Genomic DNA, 26357 nt, shown 5'->3' with positions numbered 1-26357 from the left:
GTCTCCCTCAGTCCTGTGTTGCTTCCTCCCTCCTTACTATGTGTGTGTCCCTGTGTCCTTCCTCATGTATTTAGGGCTCCCATTATAGTTCATGTTATTTTTCCCAGTTTCGGTTTTGTATGACTTTTTTGTGCTCAGTAATAAAGCTGTATTTTAAGTTCACATTTCACCCTAGTGAGTTTGCGTTTGGGTCCTATCCTGCATGAAATCAGCTGCTTTATGACACCATCTGTCATGGCTGGGCAACACTCGTTGCCTTGTTGTTGTTCGTGTGTAATTTACGTTGAGTACGCTAACCACGTTATAAAATTAATGCACGTAAGGTGAACTAGCAAACACCGTCATATTTACATGCGGCTGTCTTCTTGTTTGATGGCAGATACTCCCTTCACCCTGGCCAAAGGCTAAAATGACCAAAGAAAAAGAGGGAAACAGCTAAACATGAGAGGTTTTTGGATAAAGTTTGTGTTTTTTTCCATTGTTTAAGCACTGCTTCCAGCCAAGAGTAATGCCATAAATCCCCTATAGCTGCAGAAACGGCTAACATTCTTATCTTTTTACAAAAAAACAGCTAAACATGAGAGGTTTTTGGACAAAGTGTGTGTTCTCCATTCTTTAAGCACCGGTTCAAGCACCGGTTCAAGCACCGTTTAAGCACCGGCACCGTTTCAAAAGTACCGGTTTGGTACTGGTATCGGATAAAACCTAAACGATACCCATTCCCTAATCATCAGTGCATCAGGAAGATAAACACAAGTGATTAGGTGCTTAGTAAATAGTTCAAGCAGCTGAAACCTCAGGAGGAGGAGGTGGAGCAGGAAGCATCATGGAAGGACAAACCCTTGTAGGATGAAGCACTAATCAGGGCTCCAAGTGCAAGACCAGTAGAGGCTGGTGTTTACCACACCAGGCAGGACCCTAGATCCAGTCTGTGCAAAGATGCCTGCCATATATGATCTCTCACCTTCTCAACAAAATCCAAAGGGTTCTGGATGTGGTGTTTGGAGCTGCATATAAATGGGTTGTGGACAGAAGACAGAAATGTTGAGATGTTATAGGTGACCAAATTGATCATCCAAACAATTGTTCTTAAACATACACCCTGGCCTCATCAGTTCTCATGGCCACTGATCAATGGTCATGACAAATTGGATACTAATGATCATGGAACTGACCTCACAGCCCATTGTTGATGCTAGTTTCTGTCATTATGTAAATGTACTGTTTATAAGGTTGGGGAAACCTGCAGTAGGCTGAGACTGAAGAATTCACCAGTTGGGGATGAAACATTTCTAAAAATCACTAAAAATAGTATGTCCAGATGAACAGATTCAGCATTCTGGTACTCTTTAAAGAATGTAAAAGTAAGGTTTGAGATTAGCCTATAATTAGATAAGTCAGCTGGGTAAAGTGATGACTTTTCTCTTGTTTATAGTCCCCTCATGCTTCAAGAGGACCACCGTCCTGAAGAAACCTAATGTGAGCTGACTCAGTGACTGTCACCCAAGAGCACTTACGCCCATTGTTATGAAGTGCTTTGAGCATATAGTCAAAGTTCACATCACATCTTCAATGCCTGCTCGACCAGTTTCAGTTTACCTACAGGCCAGAAAGATCCACAGATGATGCAATAGCATTAGCTCAGCATATTGCCCTCTCCCACCTGGATCATAAAACACATGCAGTGGTGTGAAAAAGTATTTGCCCCCTTCCTAATTTCTTAGTTTTTTTTATTTAATTTTTTTGCATATTTATCACACTCACATGTTTCAGATCATCAAACACGTTTTCATATTACACAAAGATAATATGAGTAAATACAAAATTTACTAAGGGAAATAAGCTATCCATACCTACCCGGTCCAGTGTGAAATAGTAACTGCCCCCTCTTGTTAAATCATCAATTAACAGTTTTTGTAAAGCTGAGTTCAGTTTCACTGGCCACACCCATACCTGATTATTACAGACCTGCTGAATGAAGAAATCACTTAAAGAGAACCTGTCTGACAAAGTGAAGAAGGCTAAAAGATCTCAAAAAGCCAAAGAGCTTCACAATCTACAAAAACAATATGAGAAACAAAGTCATTGACATCTATCCATCTGGGAAGGGTTACAAAGACATTTCCATCGCTTTGGCACTGCAGAGAGTCATTATCCACAAATGGAGAAGACTTAAAACAGTGCTGAACCTTCCCAGGAGCAGCCTGCCTACCAAAATTACTCTAAGAGCGCACTGCCGACTCATCAAGGAGGTCACAAGAGAACAGCCAGAACAGCATCTAAATAACTGCAGACCTCACTTGTCTCAGTTAAGATCAGAGTTCATTATTCAACAATAAGAAAAAGTCTGGGCAAAAATGGCATCCATGGGAGAGGTCCAAGGAAAAAACTACCATTGACCAAAAAGAACACAAGGGCTCCTCTCATATGTGCCAAAAAACATCTTAATGATCCTGAAGACTTTTGGGAAAATATTCTGTTGACTGACAAGACAAAAGATGAACATTTTGGAAGCTTTGAATCCCGTTACATCTTTTATCAAACTAACACAACATTTCATAAAAAGAACATATAGCAACAGTCACACATGGTGGTGTTATGTGATGGTCTGGAACTGCTTTGCTTCATGACACCTTGCTGTAATTGATGGAACCATGACTTCTGCTCTCTACCAGAAAATCCTGAAGGAGAATGGCCGGCAATCAGTTCATGTCCTGAAGTGGACATGAACTGAACATGAACTCATGAAGTTGGGTACTTGCGTTATACAAAAGGACAATGATCTGAAACACATCAGTAAGTCCACCTTTGACTGGTTAAAAACCCTCAAAAGGAAACCAAAATAAAGGTTTTGGATGGGCAGGTGACACTACCATCATTCGTTGCATTTCAGATGGAGACGAGTCTGCTTACAGAGCAGAGGTGAGAGCCCTGACATGGTGTCAGGAAAACAACCTACTGCTACCTACCCTGTCACTTGGTGTTCGCTCGCTCTGTAGTAGAGTATCACTTCCTGTTCCTGCTCAAACACAGTGGTGTTTCTGAGTAGCTTATTTGCTTAGCAGTTTAATTAACAACTTTTAAATACATTCTTTTTTCAGAGTATAATCTTCACGTGCTTCATCCGAAGCACACTTTCTGTGTACTCACTACCTAATTTATAGCCAAAGTTTTCACTCACTGTCTCTGTACTGTTTTGCTAGCTTAGCTTAGCTCGTAGCCGACTCGTTAGCACCATGGCTACTTCACCTGTCCCTCCTGCACTTTCTTTCATTGTGTCAGATGTTTAGTTACTCCTCGGCCTCCTTTAGCAGTAATGATATCTGTAACAAATGTAGCATATTTGCAGCTCTGGAGGCCAGGATTACTGAATTGGAGACTCGGCATCGCACCCTTCATTCACCCTTAGCTAGCCAGGCCCCTGTAGCTGGTGCAGCCGAAGATAGCGTAGGCCCCGCTAGCTGTTCCCCGGCAGATCCCAAGCAGCTGGGGAAAGAGGGCGGCTGGGTGACGGTGAGGAGGAAGCATAGTCCTAAACAGAAGCCCCAGGTACACCACCAACCCGTTCATGTGTCTAACCGTTTTTCCCCACTCTGCGACACACCCGCTGGGGGTCAAACTCTGGTAATTGGTGATTCTGTTCTCAGACATGTGAAGCTAGAGACACCGGCAACCATAGTCAATTGTCTTCCAGGGGCCAGAGCAGGCGACATTGAAGGAAATTTAAAACTGCTGGCTAAGGGTAAACGTAAATTCAGTAAAATCATAATTCACGTCGGCAGTAATGACACCCGGTTACGCCAATCGGAGGTCACTAAAATCAATATTGAATCGGTGTGCAACTTTGCCAAAACAATGTCGGACTCTGTAGTTTTCTCTGGTCCCCTCCCCAATCAGACCAGGAGTGACATATTTAGCCGCATGTTCTCCTTAAATTGCTGGCTGTCTGAGTGGTGTCCCAGAAACGATGTGGGCTTCATAGATAATTGGCAAACCTTCTGGAGGAAACCTGGTCTTGTTAGGAGAGACGGCATCCATCCCACTTTGGATGGAGCAGCTCTCATTTCTAGAAATATGGACAAATTTATTAAACCCCTCAAAATATGACTATCCAGAGTTGGGACCAGGAAGCAGAGTTGCAGTCTTACACGCCTCTCTGCAGCTTCACTCCTCCTGCTACCCCCCCAAAAACCCATCTTCATAAAGACTGTGTCTGCTTCCAAAAAGAAAAAAAACAAACTAAAAACCAGCAACAAACAACTTAAACATAAACAATTACAAAGAAAGAACAATACAGTATCCACATCTGAACCAAAGAGTAAAACAGTGAAATGTGGATTATTAAATATTAGGTCTCTCTCCTCCAAGTCTCTGTTAGTACATGACTTAATAATTGATCAACAAATTGATTTACTCTGCCTTACAGAAACCTGACTGCAGCAGGATGATTATGTTAATTTAAATGAATCAACACCCCCGAGTCATTCTAACTACCAGAAATCTCGAAGCACAGGTTGAGGGGGCGGTGTGGCAGCAATTTTTCACACCAGTCTATTAATTAATGAAAGACCAAGACAGACTTTTAATTCATTTGAAAGCCTGATGCTTAACATTGTCCACCCCAGCTGTGAAACTCAGAAACCAGTCTTACTTGTTATCATCTATTGTCCACCCGGCCTTACACAGCAGGGTGAACATGGTTGAAACGCAGACAGACCAGCGACCAGCACACGAGAAGACACGACTTAAATATACACAGAAGAACATCGGGAGATTACACACAGGTGGGGAACATAGCTAGAAGTAATTGACGAGACGAGACAAGGGACAGAAACAAAAAAAAAAAAAAAAAAGACAAGGAGCATAAGTCCAGAAACACATGAAAACGATTCAAAACAAAGCTAAACCAGATCAAACATGAGTCCACAAAAAAGTTCAGGGGGGTCGACAGCACATGAGCCAAATCCAGAACAGTTCAGGGGGGCGGCCGTGTGGACAGCAGCGGCGGCGGCAACGCAGGCGAAACAAGTCAGGAGGAAGGCAGTGGCGGCAACAGAGCAGGTCCGGAGGCCAACGGCAGTGTAGCAATCGCAGCACCAGACGAGGAGGGACCAGACGAGGAGGGACCAGACGAGGAGGGACCAGACGAGGAGGGACCAGACGAGGAGGGACCAGACGGCAGCGTGGCAGCCACGGAACCAGACGGCAGCGTGGCAGCTGCAGGTGGTGACGCTGCAGGCGATGGTGTGTAAGTTGCAGGTGGTGGCTGAACGGACTCCCTAGAGCCGTCAGCGGACACGAGGATATGCTGGCTGGGTCCTCCGGGACCCCCAGCTAACGAGACGTGATGCCGGACGGGCTCCTCGGACCGTGCAGCTGACGAGGCGTGACGCTGACTAGGCTCTCCTGAACCCCCAGCTGACGAGACGTGACACTGGCGGGGCTCTCCAGAACCCCCAGCCGTGCTACTGGCTGAGCTAGCGGCAACACAGGAGACTGAATGGCAGACTGAACTCAGGGCAGCTGGGCAGCAGACTGAACTGAGGGCGACTGAAGTAATGGTTGAGATGATAATGGTGGTGGAGTTGGCAACTGAGCTAAAGGCAGCAGGGCTGCAGACCGAGCTGCAGGCAGCGGGGCTGCAGACTTGAGCTGCAGGCGGGGCTGCAGACTGAGTGGGGGAGGGTGAAGATGAAGTTTGTGGAGAATGAAATCCTGAATGAGCGGGTGCAGTTAGTCCAATAGCCAGGGGTGGCCGGAAATGAGCTGCTGTAGCCTGGCTTCCACAGCGCAGAGCAGCTCACTCTCCCTCATGCTCTAGCCATAGGTTGACCAACCTGGAAGCAGAGTCGATTATGACCTCCTGAAGTTCCTTGGGTGGGGCAAATGCCGATGGATCCATAATGTGGCTGGTCAGTAATGTCACAGCGAACGGGATGAGACATGTGGAGGAATTAAATGAGGATCCAAGCGCAGGTACTCGTAGATGCGAAGGAGATTTATTGAAAAAATAAAGCACAAGGTGGAAATGGCAAAACGGAAACAAAACTAATCTATACTGGGACAAACTAAACTACTGAACAGCAAACATGAACACGAACATGAAGGAAGGTGAGCAGTTGAACCTGAAGTTGGACAGCAGGGTGAACACGGTTGAAACACAGACAGACCAGCGACCAGCACACGAGAAGACACGACTTAAATACACACAGGTGGGGAACACAACTGGAAGTAATTGACGAGACGAGACAAGGGAAGCTAAACTGAATACACTCACATAAGACACGGACCTTCACAATAAAACAGGAAACAAGAAACAACTACACAAAGATGCAGACTAGACACTAAACTAAACCTACAGGAGGGCACCAGAACAAATCTACACTAAACATGAGACACAAAACCTAAGAACTAATCCCTTAACAAGAATAAACAAAAACATAGAATTCTACTAATAATCAACAAAGCACAAGAATCAGAATACAATCCAAAATTAAACCAAAACACAAGAACTCAAAATGCTGGGTCAAAATGACCCAGAACCGTGACACCTTACTTTTTTTCATGTTTGTCAAATAAAGGATGGTTAAAATTCTTTGAGCCTTTAAAAAACACACCTGATTTGTCTGCTAGATGTGGATGTGATTGTTAGCTTCAAGCCACGGCACATCTTGGAGCCACTTTTCTGAAAAAAGTCTTTTCTCTGGCTCTGGTTGGTGTTTCTTAGCTAGTGGTGGCACACCAAAGAAGCTGCTTAATGTCTGTTGTTTTTTTGGACATTTAGCTGGTGACAAGCAACACATGTAAGATTAAATGAGACAGTCAAGTACGCAAAGTGTCACTACGCATTCCTAATTTTTGTCACGCATTCATACCTGCGTACCAGTTATGTGCACCCCTGTCTATAACACACAGCCAAACAACTACTCACTCAATAACTACTATCAAATTATCATATCTATTCAACCTAACATACATGTTTTGCATTTAATCTGTCAAGTTTGTTGTTATAACTAATAACTAATGCAGGAAAATGGCATGTTTCTTTAAGGTTTTGTTCTGCTTGTTCTATATTGTAAACAGAGCCAATTTTACACTGTATAATTTCCATAGGATTTATTAGTTTCAGATTTTTTTAGTCATATCATATGATCTCATTTATTCTGTACTGCTAAACAAAACAATGTTTGGTTTCTCAAACTGTCCATAATTGCTAGTGATAAATTTATTGGTTTCAGGATGCACCTTCTGTATCTTCAAACAAAAGATCAGAACAAAAATATAATAATTAAATACATTTTTCAGAAGAAAGCCACATCTTGATACATGCTGGTTTAACATAAGGATCTAAAATATGTCACACTATGTTGTTGGTTGAATCTCAGATTTGTTTAACATATGCAGATGCAAGTGTAAAACCATTGCTTCAGTGGTGGACCTCGGCTGGTGGTGTGTGATGAAACATGTATTCCCTTGTAGTGTACCTTTGCCTCAAATAAATAACTAAATACTTTTTAAAAGAGGAATTTCCTATAAACAAACAAATGCAATAAAACTCAGTCCTTCGTCACTGTAAATGTTTCACTGAAATTCCATAAAAAAGTCAGAACTCTCATCACCTGACCACTTTTTAGCCAATGACCTGTTTTTCACCCCTCCCCCTCACTTCGTGACTTCGAGTTGAGGAGTACCGACACCGACGCTGGTGTGGAGAAGCCAACAGGTAACTTTAAACTTTAAACTTTCGAATTTTGCCAGCTTTGTAGCCCAGCAACTGGTCAGATTTAGTTTTGTTGAGATTTTTCTTTGGTGTATATTCCTTGATTGAGTTTTGTATTTCAATGTAATTCTCATGCTAAAGCTAGCTTTTTTGATGACACGCGGTTGTGTATTTAATTAGTCAAGGTTAAATACCTAGTCTAACACACACCTTTTTAGTTAAACTGTAACATTTGAAATTACTGAGATGTTATTATTTATTCATCCATCCCACTGTCTCCAGATTTTAAGCAACGCTGAAATATAGGTGACACGCTATTAATGAGACATTTCAGATAACCGAGGTAGCTAACATTTAACTCTCTGGAGTGCAGATTATATGACCAATTTACGGTGTATCAGCAACATGCGTATATAACAGTTTTTAAAAATGTGTTGATAGGCCAAGTAAAACCAGAGTTATGATACACAATTTACGCTTTTTCCTGAAAACTGTCGTCAAGTTTAGTGCAGGAAAATATAAAAACGGTATTTTCTTAAAAAACAAAACATAGATACATTATTGCCTCTCAATTCAATTTTATTTATATAGCGCCAAATCACAACAAAAGTCGCCTCAAGGCGCTTCATAGATACAGAGAAAAACCCAACAATCTCATTTCCTATTGTGGTGGATAAATGAACATGAGCCGATAAAACAATTAAATCAAAAGTAGTCAAAAACAGCCGATTATACCATTGACTCCAGAGGGTTAAAGACACCTCCTGTGAAAGATCAGTTTTCATTATCAACTATTTTCCTGAAATATTAAATAAATTGTACTATTTTTTTTTCTTTTTCTGAGACAGTGTATTGCAATGAGGCCCCCGAGAGCAAAAATTAAACCAAAAGATGAAGCAGTAAAATTTTCATCTTTGGGGCAGGACAAAGATGGATTTGAAGTGAAATTCATAAATTCAGTAAAAGGTGAGGTACTAGGATACTTGTTGAGGATTTTTGGCACAGTCATAAGTTTAACCATTGTAGTAGACCCATGTTGACATTTTCTATTTTCTTTGTAAGGTCGAGGAGTGTTTAGTAGGTGCAACTATAACAAAGGAGACTTCCTTCTGGAATATCGCGGAGACGTTGTAACCAAGAAGGAATATGAAAACAGAACAAGATTGTACCATGACGCCTTAAAGGTTTTTCTTTTTGAATTCAGGTACAATGGACAACAATTGTGGTATGTAAATTAAAATAATTCATTTTTCAGCCTACTTTTTGCAAAAGTTGTGTCGACCACATTAAGACAAACTGCTAGCTTGTTACAAATCCATATAATTAAAAATGTAATCAAATTGTTCAGCCTTTTTATAAACCTTGTGTAATTTTGTGTCTTACATTTTTTGTTATCTCAGCATTGATGCAGCCAGAGAGGATGGCTCCTTGGGCAGACTGGTGAATGACGATCACGTGAGCCCAAACAGCAAAATGAGGACAATCACAGTAAATGGAAAGCCTCATCTCTGTTTATTTGCCATAAAAGACATCAAGCCGGGGGAAGCAATAACATACAACTACGGTGACTCTGACTGGCCATGGAGAGTAAAGGTACATATTATATTTACATTTACCGTAGTGTAGTGTAGTATTGTATAGTCTCAACTTATCTGTGTTGAATGGATGTTAATGTACTTTTGTGTTTGCTTGCACAAGGTTTCGGAGCACCCTGACCGTTCTCAAGCTGCTGTGCCCATGGCATCGTCCTCCTTTGAAGTTGATGAGCAGGTGACTAATTTTCTGGTGTTGTTATTATTGCAACAAGAACACAGCCGAGTTGTTTGGATGTTGATAGTGAGGGTGTTAGACACAAGTCCTATAGTGTTGGTTAATGTAAGATACCTACATTATGAGGACTGTGTGTGGATACTGCCGAGTGTCATGTTGGTTCACACTGGAGAATTAATTTTCACTCAATATTAATTCATTACATTTACCTCATTTATGTCAATAACCAGTGTACCTTCATAACTGTATTGTATAGTCTCAACGTATCTGTGTTGAATGGATGTTAATGTACTTTTGTGTTTGCTTGCACAAGGTTTCAGAGCACCCTGGCCGTCCTCAAGCTGCTGTGCCCATGGCATCGTCCTCCTTTGAAGTTGATGAGCAGGTGACTAATTTTCTGGTGTTGTTATTATTGCAACAAGAACACAGCCGAGTTGTTTGGATGTTGATAGTGAGGGTGTTAGACACAAGTCCTATAGTGTTGGTTAATGTAAGATACCTACATTATGAGGACTGTGTGTGTTTTGGATGCGTAAGTCTATTGAAAGATGGGCTCTCAAGTCTGTGTGTAACAGAGACCCTGCAGTGTATGAAGCTTTCAGGTACATTATTATGAGGACTGTGTGTGGATACTGCCGAGTGTCATGTTGGTTCACACTGGAGAATTAATTTTCACTCAATATTACTTCATTACATTTACCTCATTTGTGTCAATAACCAGTGTACCTTCATAATTGTATTGTATAGTCTCAACGTATCTGTGTTGAATGAATGTTAATGTACTTTTGTGTTTGCTTGCACAAGGTTTCGGAGCACCCTGACCGTTCTCAAGCTGCTGTGCCCATGGCATCGTCCTCCTTTGAAGTTGATGAGCAGGTGACTAATTTTCTGGTGGTGTTATTATTGCAACAAGAACACAGCCGAGTTGTTTGGATGTTGATAGTGAGGGTGTTAGACACAAGTCCTATAGTGTTGGTTAATGTAAGATACCTACATTATGAGGACTGTGTGTGGATACTGCCGAGTGTCATGTTGGTTCACACTGGAGAATTAATTTTCACTCAATATTAATTCATTACATTTACCTCATTTATGTCAATAACCAGTGTACCTTCATAACTGTATTGTATAGTCTCAACGTATCTGTGTTGAATGGATGTTAATGTACTTTTGTGTTTGCTTGCACAAGGTTTCAGAGCACCCTGGCCGTCCTCAAGCTGCTGTGCCCATGGCATCGTCCTCCTTTGAAGTTGATGAGCAGGTGACTAATTTTCTGGTGTTGTTATTATTGCAACAAGAACACAGCCGAGTTGTGTGGATGTTGATAGTGAGGGTGTTAGACACAAGTCCTATAGTGTTGGTTAATGTAAGATACCTACATTATGAGGACTGTGTGTGGATACTGCCGAGAGTCATGTTGGTTCACACTGGAGAATTAATTTTCACTCAATATTACTTCATTACATATACCTCATTTATGTCAATAACCAGTGTACCTTCATAATTGTATTGTATAGTCTCAACGTATCTGTGTTGAATGGATGTTAATGTACTTTTGTGTTTGCTTGCACAAGGTTTCAGAGCACCCTGGCCGTCCTCAAGCTGCTGTGCCCATGGCATCGTCCTCCTTTGAAGTTGATGAGCAGGTGACTAATTTTCTGGTGTTGTTATTATTGCAACAAGAACACAGCCGAGTTGTTTGGATGTTGATAGTGAGGGTGTTAGACACAAGTCCTATAGTGTTGGTTAATGTAAGATACCTACATTATGAGGACTGTGTGTGTTTTGGATGCGTAAGTCTATTGAAAGATGGGCTCTCAAGTCTGTGTGTAACAGAGACCCTGCAGTGTATGAAGCTTTCAGGTACATTATTATGAGGACTGTGTGTGGATACTGCCGAGTGTCATGTTGGTTCACACTGGAGAATTAATTTTCACTCAATATTACTTCATTACATTTACCTCATTTGTGTCAATAACCAGTGTACCTTCATAATTGTATTGTATAGTCTCAACGTATCTGTGTTGAATGAATGTTAATGTACTTTTGTGTTTGCTTGCACAAGGTTTCGGAGCACCCTGACCGTTCTCAAGCTGCTGTGCCCATGGCATCGTCCTCCTTTGAAGTTGATGAGCAGGTGACTAATTTTCTGGTGTTGTTATTATTGCAACAAGAACACAGCCGAGTTGTGTGGATGTTGATAGTGAGGGTGTTAGACACAAGTCCTATAGTGTTGGTTAATGTAAGATACCTACATTATGAGCACTGTGTGTGTTTTGGATGCATAAGTCTATTGAAAGATGGGCTCTCAAGTCTGTGTGTAACAGAGACCCTGCAGTGTATGAAGCTTTCAGGTACATTATTATGAGGACTGTGTGTGGATACTGCCGAGAGTCATGTTGGTTCACACTGGAGAATTAATTTTCACTCAATATTACTTCATTACATATACCTCATTTATGTCAATAACCAGTGTACCTTCATAATTGTATTGTATAGTCTCAACGTATCTGTGTTGAATGGATGTTAATGTACTTTTGTGTTTGCTTGCACAAGGTTTCAGAGCACCCTGACCGTTCTCAAGCTGCTGTGCCCATGGCATCGTCCTCCTTTGAAGTTGATGAGCAGGTGACTAATTTTCTGGTGGTGTTATTATTGCAACAAGAACACAGCCGAGTTGTTTGGATGTTGATAGTGAGGGTGTTAGACACAAGTCCTATAGTGTTGGTTAATGTAAGATACCTACATTATGAGGACTGTGTGTGGATACTGCCGAGTGTCATGTTGGTTCACACTGGAGAATTAATTTTCACTCAATATTAATTCATTACATTTACCTCATTTATGTCAATAACCAGTGTACCTTCATAACTGTACTGTATAGTCTCAACGTATCTGTGTTGAATGGATGTTAATGTACTTTTGTGTTTGCTTGCACAAGGTTTCAGAGCACCCTGGCCGTCCTCAAGCTGCTGTGCCCATGGCATCGTCCTCCTTTGAAGTTGATGAGCAGGTGACTAATTTTCTGGTGTTGTTATTATTGCAACAAGAACACAGCCGAGTTGTTTGGATGTTGATAGTGAGGGTGTTAGACACAAGTCCTATAGTGTTGGTTAATGTAAGATACCTACATTATGAGGACTGTGTGTGTTTTGGATGCGTAAGTCTATTGAAAGATGGGCTCTCAAGTCTGTGTGTAACAGAGACCCTGCAGTGTATGAAGCTTTCAGGTACATTATTATGAGGACTGTGTGTGGATACTGCCGAGTGTCATGTTGGTTCACACTGGAGAATTAATTTTCACTCAATATTACTTCATTACATTTACCTCATTTGTGTCAATAACCAGTGTACCTTCATAATTGTATTGTATAGTCTCAACGTATCTGTGTTGAATGAATGTTAATGTACTTTTGTGTTTGCTTGCACAAGGTTTCAGAGCACCCTGACCGTTCTCAAGCTGCTGTGCCCATGGCATCGTCCTCCTTTGAAGTTGATGAGCAGGTGACTAATTTTCTGGTGGTGTTATTATTGCAACAAGAACACAGCCGAGTTGTTTGGATGTTGATAGTGAGGGTGTTAGACACAAGTCCTATAGTGTTGGTTAATGTAAGATACCTACATTATGAGGACTGTGTGTGGATACTGCCGAGTGTCATGTTGGTTCACACTGGAGAATTAATTTTCACTCAATATTAATTCATTACATTTACCTCATTTATGTCAATAACCAGTGTACCTTCATAACTGTATTGTATAGTCTCAACGTATCTGTGTTGAATGGATGTTAATGTACTTTTGTGTTTGCTTGCACAAGGTTTCAGAGCACCCTGACCGTTCTCAAGCTGCTGTGCCCATGGCATCGTCCTCCTTTGAAGTTGATGAGCAGGTGACTAATTTTCTGGTGGTGTTATTATTGCAACAAGAACACAGCCGAGTTGTTTGGATGTTGATAGTGAGGGTGTTAGACACAAGTCCTATAGTGTTGGTTAATGTAAGATACCTACATTATGAGGACTGTGTGTGTTTTGGATGCGTAAGTCTATTGAAAGATGGGCTCTCAAGTCTGTGTGTAACAGAGACCCTGCAGTGTATGAAGCTTTCAGGTACATTATTATGAGGACTGTGTGTGGATACTGCCGAGAGTCATGTTGGTTCACACTGGAGAATTAATTTTCACTCAATATTACTTCATTACATTTACCTCATTTATGTCAATAACCAGTGTACCTTCATAACTGTATTGTATAGTCTCAACATATCTGTGTTGAATGGATGTTAATGTACTTTTGTGTTTGCTTGCACAAGGTTTCAGAGCACCCTGACCGTTCTCAAGCTGCTGTGCCCATGGCATCGTCCTCCTTTGAAGTTGATGAGCAGGTTGCTGTACTGTTATCACCAGACATGGTTGAAGCCCTAACGCAGCTCATAAGCAGAAGACTAGAGTGTGGAGTCCCGGAAGAAAACCCCTTCCTCTTTGCAAGACCCAACTGTTTGACTCCTTACAGAGGACAGGACTGTCTCAGGATTTATGCAAATGACTGTGGTGCACAAAGTCCTGAACTCCTTAGGTCAACACAGCTACGCAAGCATGTTGCAACTTTGTCACACGTCTTGAACCTAAAAAATCACGAGCTTGACCAAGTTGCTGACTTTCTAGGCCATGATATCCGTGTCCACAGAGAATTTTACAGACTTCCAGAGGCTACAACCCAGCTGGCAAAAATATCAAAACTACTACTTGCCATGGAGAAAGGGACCCTTGGAAATCTCCAAGGCAAAACATTGGAAGAGATTGAAATTGAAGGTATTTCTAAGTAGATAGTATTTTAAGGTGTCTAGTTTTTAAGCTTTTGAGTGTTCTTAACACAATATATTTAATAACCTTACTTTTACATTAAAGCTGTTAAGAGAAACAAGGAATGTTTGTACCTGCTGTTTAACATCTCCAAAAAGTTGATTCTGTTCATCTGGACATAGCTGAAGTTGATTCTGTTCATCTGGACATAGCTGAAGTTGATTCTGTTCATCTGGACATAGTGTTTTGTGGGAGAAATGTTTCGTCACTCATCCAAGTGACTTCTTCAGTCTCAGCTGACTGCAGGTTTCAATCTTATAAACAGTACATTTGCATAATGACTGAAACCAGCCCACTGAAGGAACAATGGGCTTGGAGGTCAGTCCTTAATCTTAATTATGCAAATTCTCACGACCATTGATCAGCAACCACTGACCAAAACCCACTGATCAAAGACCACTGATCAATGGCCATGAATACCATTCACAGAGAGCTCTTCTGTGTTGTGCCATGCGCTTCGCCAGAGGTTGTTTGGTTTCCCCGATGTATAAATCCTGGCAATCCTCCTGGCACTTAACAGCGTACACTATTTTACTCTGTTTGTGTCGGGGGACCCGATCCTTGGGGTGGACTAGTTTTTGGCACAGTGTTTTGGGGTTTGAAAGCCACAGAGACCCAGTGTTTAGATAAAATGCGTCTCAACTGCTCCGATACTCCTGACACATATGGGATCACTACAGGTTTTCGTTTGGGCAGCAGTTGTCCGTCTCTCCTGGATCGGCTGGAGCTTTCTTTAGGAGCCGTCCCAGCTTTGACAAAAGTCCAGCTGGGATAACCACATTTACTCAGGGCCTTCCTGATGTGATGTTCTTCTGCCTCCTTGGCCGCTGTGTCAGTGGGGATGGTGTTCGCTCCTAATGACACCAAGTTTGTGCTCCAGTGGATGATGAGAGTCAAACCTTAAATACTGATCCGTATGTGTAGGTTTACGGTACACGTCAGCTTTTAGATGTCCCCCATTACTGATGGAAATCTCAGTCTAAGAAAGCTAACCTGCCACTTTTCATAGCCTCCCTGGTGAATTTCATGTGTCGGTCCACAGAGTTAATGTGATCCGTGAATTGTGGTACGTCCTGAGATTTGATTTTCACCCAGGTGTCATCCACATACCTGAACCAATGGATTGGTGGTGTTCCAGGGTAGGATAGCAAAGCCCTCTTTTCCACTTCTTCCATGTACAAATTGGCCACGATGGGTGAAACTGGGGAGCCCATGGCACACCCATGTTTCTGCCTGTAGAACTGACCCTTGTATGTGAAGTAGGTGGAATGAAGACACAGTTCCAAAAGCAAACACACTTGGTCGATGCTGAGAGTGGTCCTGTTGCTGAGGTTGGTGTCATAATCTCTTACGGACTACCTTCAATGCTTCCGTGACTGGGATGCAAGTGAAGAGAGATGTAACGTCGTACAAGACCATGGTTTCATCTGCCTCCGTAATGACATCTCTCACCCGTCCATCCATCCATCTTCATCCGCTTTATCCGAGGCCGGGTCGCAGGGGCAGCAGCCTAAGCAGAGGCCCAGACCTCCCTCTCCCCAGCCACCTCCTCCAGCTTATCCGGGGGAACACCAAGGCGTCCCCAGGCCAGCCGAGAGATATAATCTCTCCAGCGTGTCCTGGCCTGCCCCGGGGCCTCCTCCCGGTGGGACATGCCCGGAACACCTCGCCCAGGAGGCGCCCAGGAGGCGCCCAGGAGGCATCCTTGTCAGATGCCCGTACCACCTCAGCTGGCTCCTTTCAATGTGGAGCAGCAGCGGCTCTACTCTGAGCCCCTCCCGGATGGCCGAACTTCTCACCCTATATCTGAGGGAGAGGCCAGCCACCCTTCGGAGGAAGCTCATTTCTGCTGCTTGTGTCCGCAGTCTCGTTCTTTCGGTCACCCTCTTCACCACGACGGACCGGTGAAGCGTCCGCATCACTGCAGCCGCAGCCCCAATCCGTCTGTCAATCTCCGGCTCCCTTCTCCCATCACTCGTGAACAAGACCCCGAGATACTTGAACTCCTCCACTTGGGGCAGGAACTCATCCCCGACCCGGAGTGGGCACTCCACCCTTTTCCGGCTGAGAACCATGGCCTCAGATTTGGAGGTGCTGATCCTCATTCCCGCTGCTTCACCCTCGGCTGCGAACCGTTCCATTGCGAGCTGGAGGCCCTCACCCGATGAAGCCAACAGAACCACATCATCCGCAAAAAGCAGACTTGAGATTCTGAGGCCACCAAAGTGAAAGCCCTCCACTTCTTGGCTGCGCCTAGAAATCCTGTCCATAAGAATTATGAACAAAACCGGTGACAAAGGGCAGCCCTGGCGGAGCCCATCACCCACCGGGAACGAGTCCGACTTACTGCCGGCAACGCGAACCAAGCTCTGGCAACGGTTGTATAGGGATCGAATGGCCCGTAATAATCGGCCTGATACACCATACTCCCGCAACACCTCCCACAGGACACCCTGAGGGACACGGTCGAATGCCTTCTCCAAGTCCACAAAACACATGTAGACTGGTTGGGCAAACTCCCATGCACCCTCAAGTATCCTTGAGAGGATAAAGAGCTGGTCCAGTGTTCTGCGACCAGGACGAAAACCGCATTGTTCCTCCTGTGTCCGAGGTTCGACTAGCAGACGAACTCTCCTTTCCAGCACCCTGGCATAGACTTTCCTAGGGAGGCTGAGGAGTGTGAGCCCCCTGTAGTTGGAACACACCCTCCGGTCTCCCTTCTTAAAGATGGGGACCACCACCCCGGTCTGCCAGTCCAGGGGTACTGCCCCTGATCTCCACGCAACATTGTAGAGGCGTGTCAACCAGGACAGCCCTACAACGTCCAGAGCCTTCAGGAACTCGGGGCGGACCACATCAACACCAGGGGCTCTGCCACCAAGGAGTTGTTTAACTGCCTCAGTGACCTCGCCGCCGGAAATTGGTAGGTCATTCCCCTCATCCCCAGACTCTGCTTCCTCCTCGGAAGACGTGTCAGTGGGATTAAGGATGTCCTCGAAGTATTCCTTCCACCGCCTGACAATTTTCTCAGTCGACGTCAGCAGCGCTCTGCCAGCACTATACACAGCGCAGGTAGAGCACCGCATTCCCCTCCTGAGACGCCTGACGATTTGCCAGAATCTCTTCGAGGCAGTCCGAAAGTCTTTTTCCATGGCCTCCCCGAACTCCTCCCACACCCGAGTTTTTGCTTCAGCCACTGCCCGAGCCGCATTCCGCTTGGCCTGTCGATACCTGTCGACTGCCTCCGGAGTCCCACAGGCTAACCAAGCCTGATAGGACTCCTTCTTCAGCCTGGTGGCTCCTTTCACCTCTGGTGTGCACCATTTGGTTAGGTGATTACCACCACGGCAGGCACCAACCACCTTGCGGCCGCAGCTCAATGCAGCAGCTTCGGCAATGGAGACGCTGATCATGGTCCATTCGGACTCAATGTCCCCAGTCTCCCTCGGAATGCTGTTGAAGCTCTGCCGGAGGTGTGCGTTGAAGATCTTGCGGACTGGGGCCTCTGCTAGACATTCCCAGCACACCCTCACTACGCGTTTAGTAGGGGTGCAACGATACACAAAATTCACGGTTCGGTTCAGTTCGATACTTTGGTGTCACGGTTCGATATTTTTTCGATACAAAAAAAATGTTCATGCCTTTTTATTAATTTGTCATTTATTAAATTTTCACGGCACATTCTGCACCACATCTCTGTGCGTTCATCATTTGTTTGAAGCCAGCTCACCTCCTGCAACCACTTTTCTGAGAATACGCGCTTCTTTTGTGGTTCAGACTCCATTTCTTTGGAGGTGAAGGAACACCAAAGTAATTGCTTAAAGGATTTTGCTTCTTCAACATCTTTAAGAGTTCTAAACAAATGTCTGTCCTCCTCCAGAAAATCCTATGTACGCAAACACGCGTTGCAACTTCTTATCTTGTGCGCGTTTTTTATTTTGACAGCGAATGCGCACCTGCGGACCACTTATGTGCAGCCCTGGTTATTTAGCTCGTCATATTGCAGCCACAGAAATTCTTTTGTCCATGAAACCATAAAGCTGCACTTTCTTTTTGCCTTATAGTCTGATTTGTCATAACTTTTCCGTTTTGTGGTAAGCTTTGTTTGGCTGTCACTTCTTCACGCTGACCTGTCTTATTTGGCTCAGCAGAACTAAAATATATATCCTGCTGCTTTTACACATGCACTCACATAACGCTCAGCGATTCTCTGCGCGATCAACCTCTCACATGTTTAAGCTTGCTGCGGGAGATTTCACTTGTCATGTTTGCATAGTAAGCTAACGATTGATAAGATGTCAGAGGAATTGGTGCGCAAATTATCATCACTCACCAATCAGTGCTGTCGCTCTCTATACGCAGTTCGCACGATTGCAAAGTGAAAGCAAAAAACAAGCGCAAATTCAAACGCAATTTCAATATGTCACATATTGACAGTGGCTCACCGATGCCAATGACATAATTACCCAGCCACATTTCCGAAAGAATGCAAAAGCATTGACATATATTTTGCGAGCCCTGTATCTGATTGAGGAATCACTCATCTTTGGAAAAGAGAGTTTATTACAGAGAAATGGCTCTTTCCAAAATAAAAGCTATACTATACGCTTCTTCTGGGCTATATTCTCAGCACCATATTAAATATATCAGGTCCCCATAAGGAGAATCATGTGCTAACGGCTGTCTAAATGACTCGGGTAAAGTTTGTAGCATGCGTGCTTGTTGTTTTTGTCTGCTTCCACTTGTCTTTGCACTAGGATGATGTCGGAGTAAATGTGCAGTCATATTCGTTGTGTTCCCACTAGTGCTGTCAGCGTTAATCTGAAATGAGGTTAACGACACAACACCTCCGTTAACGAGCTACTGCGGATTGCCTTGTGCGTGGGGCTGGACGGCCAACACAACGAGCTAACTGCGCTAACACACTAGTTCCCACCCATGTAATTGAGCATTGCTGGCACATCCAACATACTGTTTTACTTTAATCCATGACGCGCTTACCTTCAGGGTCATACTTCACATGAAAACCAAAATAGTTCCAAACGCCAGATCTGAATGAGGGTGGGGGAGGTTCAATTTGCCATGTTGCAACGAGCTTAGCTTCTGTCTCGCTAGCTTGCCCTGCGCTCAGTGAATCTGCGTTCGACTACTCCGCCTAGGCTGCACTGTCGAGCGCAGATCCACTGAGCGCTCAACACAGACAGCATCGTCAGAAGGGAAGTTGATAAAATAAATTAAAAATGTTGTATTGTTCGATACATATGCGTACCGAACCGAAAGCACTGTATCAAACGGTTCAATATCGATACGAGTATCGTTGCACCCCTAGCGTTTAGGTGCACCGGTTCTGTCCAGCGTCCTCTCCTGCCACCTGATCCAACTCACCACCAGGTGGTGATCAGTTGACAGCTCAGCCCCTCTCTTTACCTGAGTGTCCAGAACATATGTTCGCAGGTCTGGTGATACGATTACAAAATCAATCATCGATCTGCGGCCTAGAGCGTCCTGGTGCCACGTGCACTTGTGGACACTCTTATGTTCGAACAAGGTGTTTGTTATGGCCAAACTGTGATTTGCACAGAAGTCCAATAACAAAACACCGCTCGGGTTCAGATCAGGGAGGCCGTTCCTCCCAATCACGCCCCTCCAAGTCTTGCTGTCGTTACCCACGTGAGCATTGAAGTCTCCCAGCAGGACAACAGAGTCTCCAGGTGGAGCACCTTCCTCTCCATGGTGATTTTGGATGCTGGGGGCTTTGCATTGCTGAGACAGGCCAAAACTTTCGTCTGTAGTTGCTATGCTTCCATTTCTGCAATATTGTTGTTACGAATTGCTGTTTCTGTGGCTGTGATCAGCTCCACTAGCGGGATTTGTCCCGGTGTGACAGCAAAATTCAGCCCTTGAGCAAGGATGTTTTTCTCTGTTTCGGTGAGCTGTCTGTCAGACAAATTCTTCACCCACTTGTCCACATCCTCTGTGTCGCATCCTTGTCTCTTCTGGTCACTGAGGACACTCTCCGTATTTTGCCGTGGTTTCCGACGTACAACAAGTAAGTCAAACTTCCTTTGTTGCCTGGACTTAGACTTCTTGTGCTGTGCTAGACGAGCCTTCTCAGTAAAGTCAAACACCTTTTTAAGAGTATTCTCATCTAGAAGCATTGTCAGTCTCTGTTGGATCCGCTCCTCTTGAGATTTTAGCATGTCCATGGTAAAATTTGTTTGCCTCACCCGTTCATTAAGCAACTGATGCTGTGCCTTCTGGAGGATTTTTGTTGCCCGGAAGCCTTTAACGAAGAGCTCATTTGCAGACTTTTAGGAGTAATCCGGTTTTGTCTGCATCTGAGGCTGAATCTCAGGTGGTTCCTGTAATCCACCATCTTACGTGCTGTTTGCTCATACTGACGTACAAGCTTCAGGCCGTCCTTGCCAAAGTGGGTTAAAACGTCTTGATGCATTCAGAATGCCTCGATTCATAATCAAGGAGGGGGCCTAAGGCCATCTTACAGTGCTGTGATTGCAGCCATTCCCCAACTCTCTGTGTATGGTACTCATGGCTATTGATCAGTGGTCTTTGATCAGTGGGTTTTGGTCAGTGGTTGTTGATCAATGGTCATGAGAATTTGCATAATTAAGATTAAGGAACTGACCTCCCAGCCCATTGTTCCTTCAGTGGGCTGGTTTCAGTCATTATGCAAATGTACTGTTTATAAGATTGGGGAAACCTGCAGTAAGCTGAGACTGAAGAAGTCACTTGGATGAGTGACGAAACGTTTTTCCCACAAAACGCTATGTCCAGATGAACAGAATCAACTCTTGGAGATTTACTTACCTGGATGATTGAGAATGCATCAAGATGCTGCTTAACATATTTTTTTGTCAGATAACCTAGACTTGACAGACTCTGGTGAGAGTGAAGACGGCGAGGCTGACAAAGAATACCCACCAGCACAAACAAAAATGGGTAAATGCACCAACAAACAACTCATATTTATGTAGTATTCAGTTGAATGCAATATTGTGAGATGTTTCAGGTATACACAGTTATTTAAAAGGTAGTAGTAAGGATTATATGTGCACTGTAAGTCTTAAGTATTGAAAATGTCTTAATTTGTTTTGGGCTGAGGTTAATACACTGCTTAAGCTATTCTTGACATAGTCATAAAGATTGATGTCTGTCAAATAATGTCACTAAAGAAAGGTCTAACCAGATCAGTACAAAAAATGTAATAGTACTTACATTGATAGTTTTGTGTTGTGATGCTACAGATATCTAGCCAGAGATGTGTGTAAATGAATCAACCACAACGCAACAGAGCATTAATATTGAGCTACACTATTCAACTACAGAAAAGGGAACTAGGCAATTTGTTGAGGTACCTCCAGGGACCTCTGACAGTATTACCCACTTCCTACAGTGTGCCCACTGATGATGATTGTCTTATAACTGGACTGTTGGAGTATTGTGTTTACATTTTTACAAGGTATGCCGAGAACATCTCTTCCGCTTATCCTAACCCCAGCAAGTGCACTTATTGGACTTGGCTGCCCAGTCGATAAGGCGGGACGTTAGCATAGTGGTTAGCACTGTTGCCTCACAGCAAGACGGTCCTGAGTTCATCGGTCCAGGGTCCGCAAACATGGAGTTGTTTTCTCCATGTTTGCGTGGGTTCTCTCGGCATACTTCAGCTTCCTCGCACAGTCCAAAGAAACTGGGGTTAGGTTAATTGGTCACTCTAAATTGCCCATTGATGTGAATGTGATTGCATATAGTTGTTTTTCTCTGTGTTAGTCCTGTGGGAGACTGGCGACCTCAGTCATTTTAGGACTGAGCTATGGACCTGAGGATTACTTGTATTTATGGATGCCTCTCTCCTTGTTAGTGAAAATCATTGTCTTGTTAAAGGAAAGTCTAAACAGGAACAGAAAATGTGACTGCTATATTGAGCTAAAATACTCCTTGTACTATAGGGAGGAGTACTATGCCACCTGTAGAGGAACCTTCAAACACCTCAAACGGTATAACTATCCATCACCCTACATATTGATGGCTCTTCCATGATTACCAAGCCACTCATATTGTTTGTGATATTTTTGTTTTACTTTTCTATTTACAGATGTGGACTCGGCTGGAGAAGGCACATCACAAGGTACCACAAGAATAAAATATTTTAAAATATCAAGACATCTTTGAACAACAGACTAGCAAATGGTTATCTCTGTAACAGTGTTTGACGGGATTTTTGATGTCTTTCATCTTTGTAGATGGCTTTTATGTTTTATTTCTAGTAAAATGCTTTCTAGTTTTGGGAAATGCAGTTAAGATTACTTTGAAAAGACACAATGCTTATTCAAATTCAGAATGAATAAACAGGTGTGTCCAAAGTTTTAACTGGTACTGCAGATATATCATGACAATTCACTGATATGCCAGCTGAAGAAATGGTCAATGTAACTTTAAACTTCTTCAGTCATTTTAGGACTGAGCTATGGACCTGAGGATTACTTGTATTTATGGGTGCCTCTCTTCTTGTTAGTGAAAATTATTTTCGTGTTAAAGGAAAGTCTAAACAGGAACAGAAAATGTGACTGCTATATTGAGATAAAATACTCCTTGTACTATAGGGAGGAGTACTATGCCACCTGTAGAGGAACCTCCAAACACCTCAAACGGTATAACTATCCACCACCCTGCATATTGATGGCTCTTCCATGATTACCAAGCCACTCATGTTGTTTGTGATATTTTTGTTTTACTTTTCTATTTACAGATGTGGACTCGGCTGGAGAAGGCACATCACGAGGTACCACAAGAATAAAATATTTTAAAATATCAAGACACCTTTGAACAGATTCTTTGAACAACAGACTAGCAAATGGTTATCTCTGTAACAGTGTTTGAAAAGATCTGATATGAAAGTTTGGTCAATATGACATGCCAGAATTTTACAAACATTGCATAGTTCATGACTAATATCCAGTATGACCTTAAAGTTGGCATGAGGAATTTTCTTCTCAGGTTCAACATTAGAATACTTTTCTTATTTTGGTTCTTATTTCAGTTTTGGGATTTGAAAGCCACAGAGACGTTATCTTTTAAGAAAATCCGTATCAGCTGTTCTTGTCCTTCTTCGCTCCTGGATTGGCTGGAGCGTTCTTTAGGTGCCTTCCCAGGTTTGACAAAAGTCCAGCTGGGATAACCTCATTTACTCGGGGCCTTCTTGATGTCATGTTCTTGTGCTTCCCTGGCCGCTGTGTCTTTGCTCTATTTTGTAATATCTTGATGACGCCCAAGTTGTGCTCCAGTGGATGGTGAGAGTAAAGCCTTAAATACTGATCTGTCTGCATAGGTTTACAGTACACATCGACTTGAAAGTTGGCTCACTTAAAGCTCCAGTAAACTCAGCTTAAATACTAATATTGCATATTAATACTTACCATTAATCATCTTCAAAAGCCTGATTAACAGTTCAAATGTTCATAACTATTCGAAAACAAAGATGGGAAACTGCTTATCTTGCTTTTTAAACCATATATGAAAACTACATTGGCATGTTAGATCACCTTTTGATTGAAATCTTTTTATTTTTATTTTAAGAGACAATATGAGAGTTTATTGTCAGTGTTGGTGATTCTGTAAATGTGTACATCTTTAAACTAATATTTTTTTGCACGAGTTATTTCTGACTCAAATGTTTTTTAATCTCCCATGTTTCACGGTTTTTATCAAATGAGAAAGAGGTTTCATGTGAGTCATCTTGTTTTGCTGAGTATGACATCAGAGTAGACTGTCCTACATTGTCTTCGGAACAGATTGTTTTGACTTTCAGAGGAATGGAAACAAATGTGTGCCTTACATCACTGGATCTTGAATGAGTCCTCAAAGTATCCTGGATATCTTTAGAGTTTTCATTAATGCTGGTTGTATCTGATCACCCAGAACTTGTCATAATGCCAGGTCTGAACTGGGCTACTGTTACAGTACAAAATCACATGAGAATAAGAGTGGTGGAAATGAGGAATAATTTGCTTGACAAACTAAGTGAAAAGATCAGAGGACAAAGCTGAAGTAATGGGTTGAACCTGGATTCTGCATGATTGGAAGTAGAGGACAATAAATGAGGACATGATGAAACTGGATGGGAACTAATGTCACTTTGTAATTGGGTGTCCCGTGGCATTCACATAGAAGTTCTATCTTTAATAGTTTTCTTTGAGTTAATGTTTTTGCGGGAAAGAACGAGCTAGATCTTCTAATCAGAATATAGCTTTTAAGACACTGTATTTATCTAACATGGCAAAAAGCCAAACCCCCGTGTAAATCTAAAGCCCCACAGCTATTTAAGCCAAGTTAAAAAATGCTGTGGTTAATGCCTGGACTTCTTTTTGATATGTGTACCATGAAATGGATTTGATGTTTACATCCATATTGTTCTTGAAGAGTAACTTTATAATAACTTAATAATTAACAAATCAAAAGTAAGCTGATCTTATTTTCTCTCCCCCTTGTAGCATTCCCTGGAAATGGCGCAGAAGGGGAAAATCCTCGAAGGAGACAAAAATGTCCATGGTCTCCCAAAGAGATTGCAGCAGTCATGAGACATTTCCGTGGGCACATTGCAAATGGGAAACTAGCCACTGTGACAGAAATCAAACAGTGTAAAAATGCTGAACGTCCTGTATTAGACAGTCGCTCTGTTCAAAATGTGAGAGACTTCGTCAGGAACCGCGGCATAACTGTAAAAAAAAGGAACAGCCGCTAAACGATTAATCAAGTTACAAAAATATATACACAGATGTTTGACATATATGTCATGTTTGCAAAAAGCACGTGTTCTTGTTGAAATAAACTTGAGTATTCACCATCAGATTGGCTATTATTTATATATATATATATATATATATATATATATATATATATATATATATATATATAATTTTTTTTTGTCTCTAAAGACCGTACTTAAAGGGAACATGTTATGTGAAAAGCACCTTTTCTGTGCTTGAGCATGTATCTTATTACCAATTCAAGAACTCTGAAGATACACAACCCTGGAACCTTTTCTTTTGGAACTGAATATTTGTCTTTCAGTGAGGCTTTCTTATACTGAGGGGAAAAGTTCCTAAAAGCAAATTCTCATCAGCAGTTGTATAACTCAAATTAAGGAAGATATGTGCTTAATGTAAATGCATAATATACCAACTAGGAAATCTAACCTTTAATTGCTAGCCTTTAACAGAGAAGACCTGTAAATTCATGGTTGAAAAGTTACCTTTGGAACTCTTATCCCTGTATTGCTTTGACTTGAGCATTAGACATTTCATAAAGACTATAGGGAATTCACATTATAAATATGTGATGGCTCCAGTACAAATCTAAGAATAAGGTTTGTCTTTGCAAATTGCATTGAGCTAGTTCTCAAATTCAGGTCTTTGTGTTTTGTGGTGTTCGATTTTTGTCATAAGACCACGTTTTGTTAACTATTAATTTTAATATGCAGTAGTAGTGTTTGAGTTTAGCCATGTCCCACTTATTCATTTTTGGCCCTATAATATACTTTGGTGACAGGTATGTGTGTTGTATAGCCAGTGTCCTTACAAATCCTGTTGGGTGTTAAAATGTCTAATATTTTCATAGGCGGGGCTTCTCACCTAATTATCTATGTCCTGATAAGGTTGCAAAAAAACAGGTTCTTATATCTCTAGTTGTGTTGCGTGTATAGGAACTTTGAAGTGAGATCTGTGCTCTGTGGCTCAAAACAGATTTTTTGACGTATTCAGCATCTCTCAGGGGCAAGCGGAAAGTGGTGTCCCCATAGTCCACCACTGGGCTGGTTTGGAAAAAGTGTCCTTGCAATACATAGAAACCCGTGTGTGTGTGTGTGTGTGTGTGTGTGTGTGTGTGTGTGTGTGTGTGTGTCACATGTCCAGACTAGAGAGCAGCTACACAACCTTGACCCAGATAGTCGATAAAGTAGAAGAAAAGGATTCAAGGAACAGGGACAAGAGCATC

The 26357-nt window shown here is 42.6% G+C and overlaps 2 protein-coding genes across 8 annotated transcripts; both read left to right on the top strand.

Moving 5' to 3' along the window:
- The first annotated feature begins 726 nt into the window (after positions 1-726).
- LOC146491656 (N-lysine methyltransferase KMT5A-B-like) lies at positions 727-10242 on the top strand. 2 transcript variants are annotated; one of them, XM_085151393.1, is made up of 6 exons: positions 727-7723; positions 8569-8686; positions 8783-8945; positions 9121-9313; positions 9419-9490; positions 9804-10242. In XM_085151393.1, exons 2-6 carry the CDS (start codon positions 8578-8580, stop codon positions 10104-10106), a joined length of 840 nt encoding a protein of 279 aa, XP_085007519.1. In that variant the 5' UTR covers positions 727-7723; positions 8569-8577; the 3' UTR covers positions 10107-10242. The 2 variants fall into 2 exon arrangements, with proteins under 2 accessions (XP_085007519.1, XP_085007518.1); XM_085151392.1 differs by having other exon boundaries at positions 727-8686; positions 9804-10241.
- A 3229-nt stretch (positions 10243-13471) lies between these two features.
- On the top strand, positions 13472-25212 carry LOC146491655 (uncharacterized). 6 transcript variants are annotated; one of them, XM_085151385.1, is made up of 7 exons: positions 13473-14297; positions 21228-21308; positions 22316-22363; positions 22462-22494; positions 22970-23017; positions 23116-23148; positions 24857-25212. In XM_085151385.1, exons 1-7 carry the CDS (start codon positions 13766-13768, stop codon positions 25105-25107), a joined length of 1026 nt encoding a protein of 341 aa, XP_085007511.1. In that variant the 5' UTR covers positions 13473-13765; the 3' UTR covers positions 25108-25212. The 6 variants fall into 6 exon arrangements, with proteins under 6 accessions (XP_085007513.1, XP_085007516.1, XP_085007511.1 ...); XM_085151387.1 differs by lacking the exon at positions 22970-23017 and having other exon boundaries at positions 13472-14297; XM_085151386.1 differs by lacking the exon at positions 22316-22363 and having other exon boundaries at positions 13474-14297.
- Positions 25213-26357: the final 1145 nt, after the last annotated feature.

Source organism: Neolamprologus multifasciatus, chromosome 23 (assembly GCF_963576455.1).
Source record: "Neolamprologus multifasciatus chromosome 23, fNeoMul1.2, whole genome shotgun sequence".
Classification (NCBI taxonomy): Eukaryota; Metazoa; Chordata; class Actinopteri; order Cichliformes; family Cichlidae; genus Neolamprologus; species Neolamprologus multifasciatus.
This window is presented reverse-complemented; position numbering and strand designations above follow the sequence as displayed.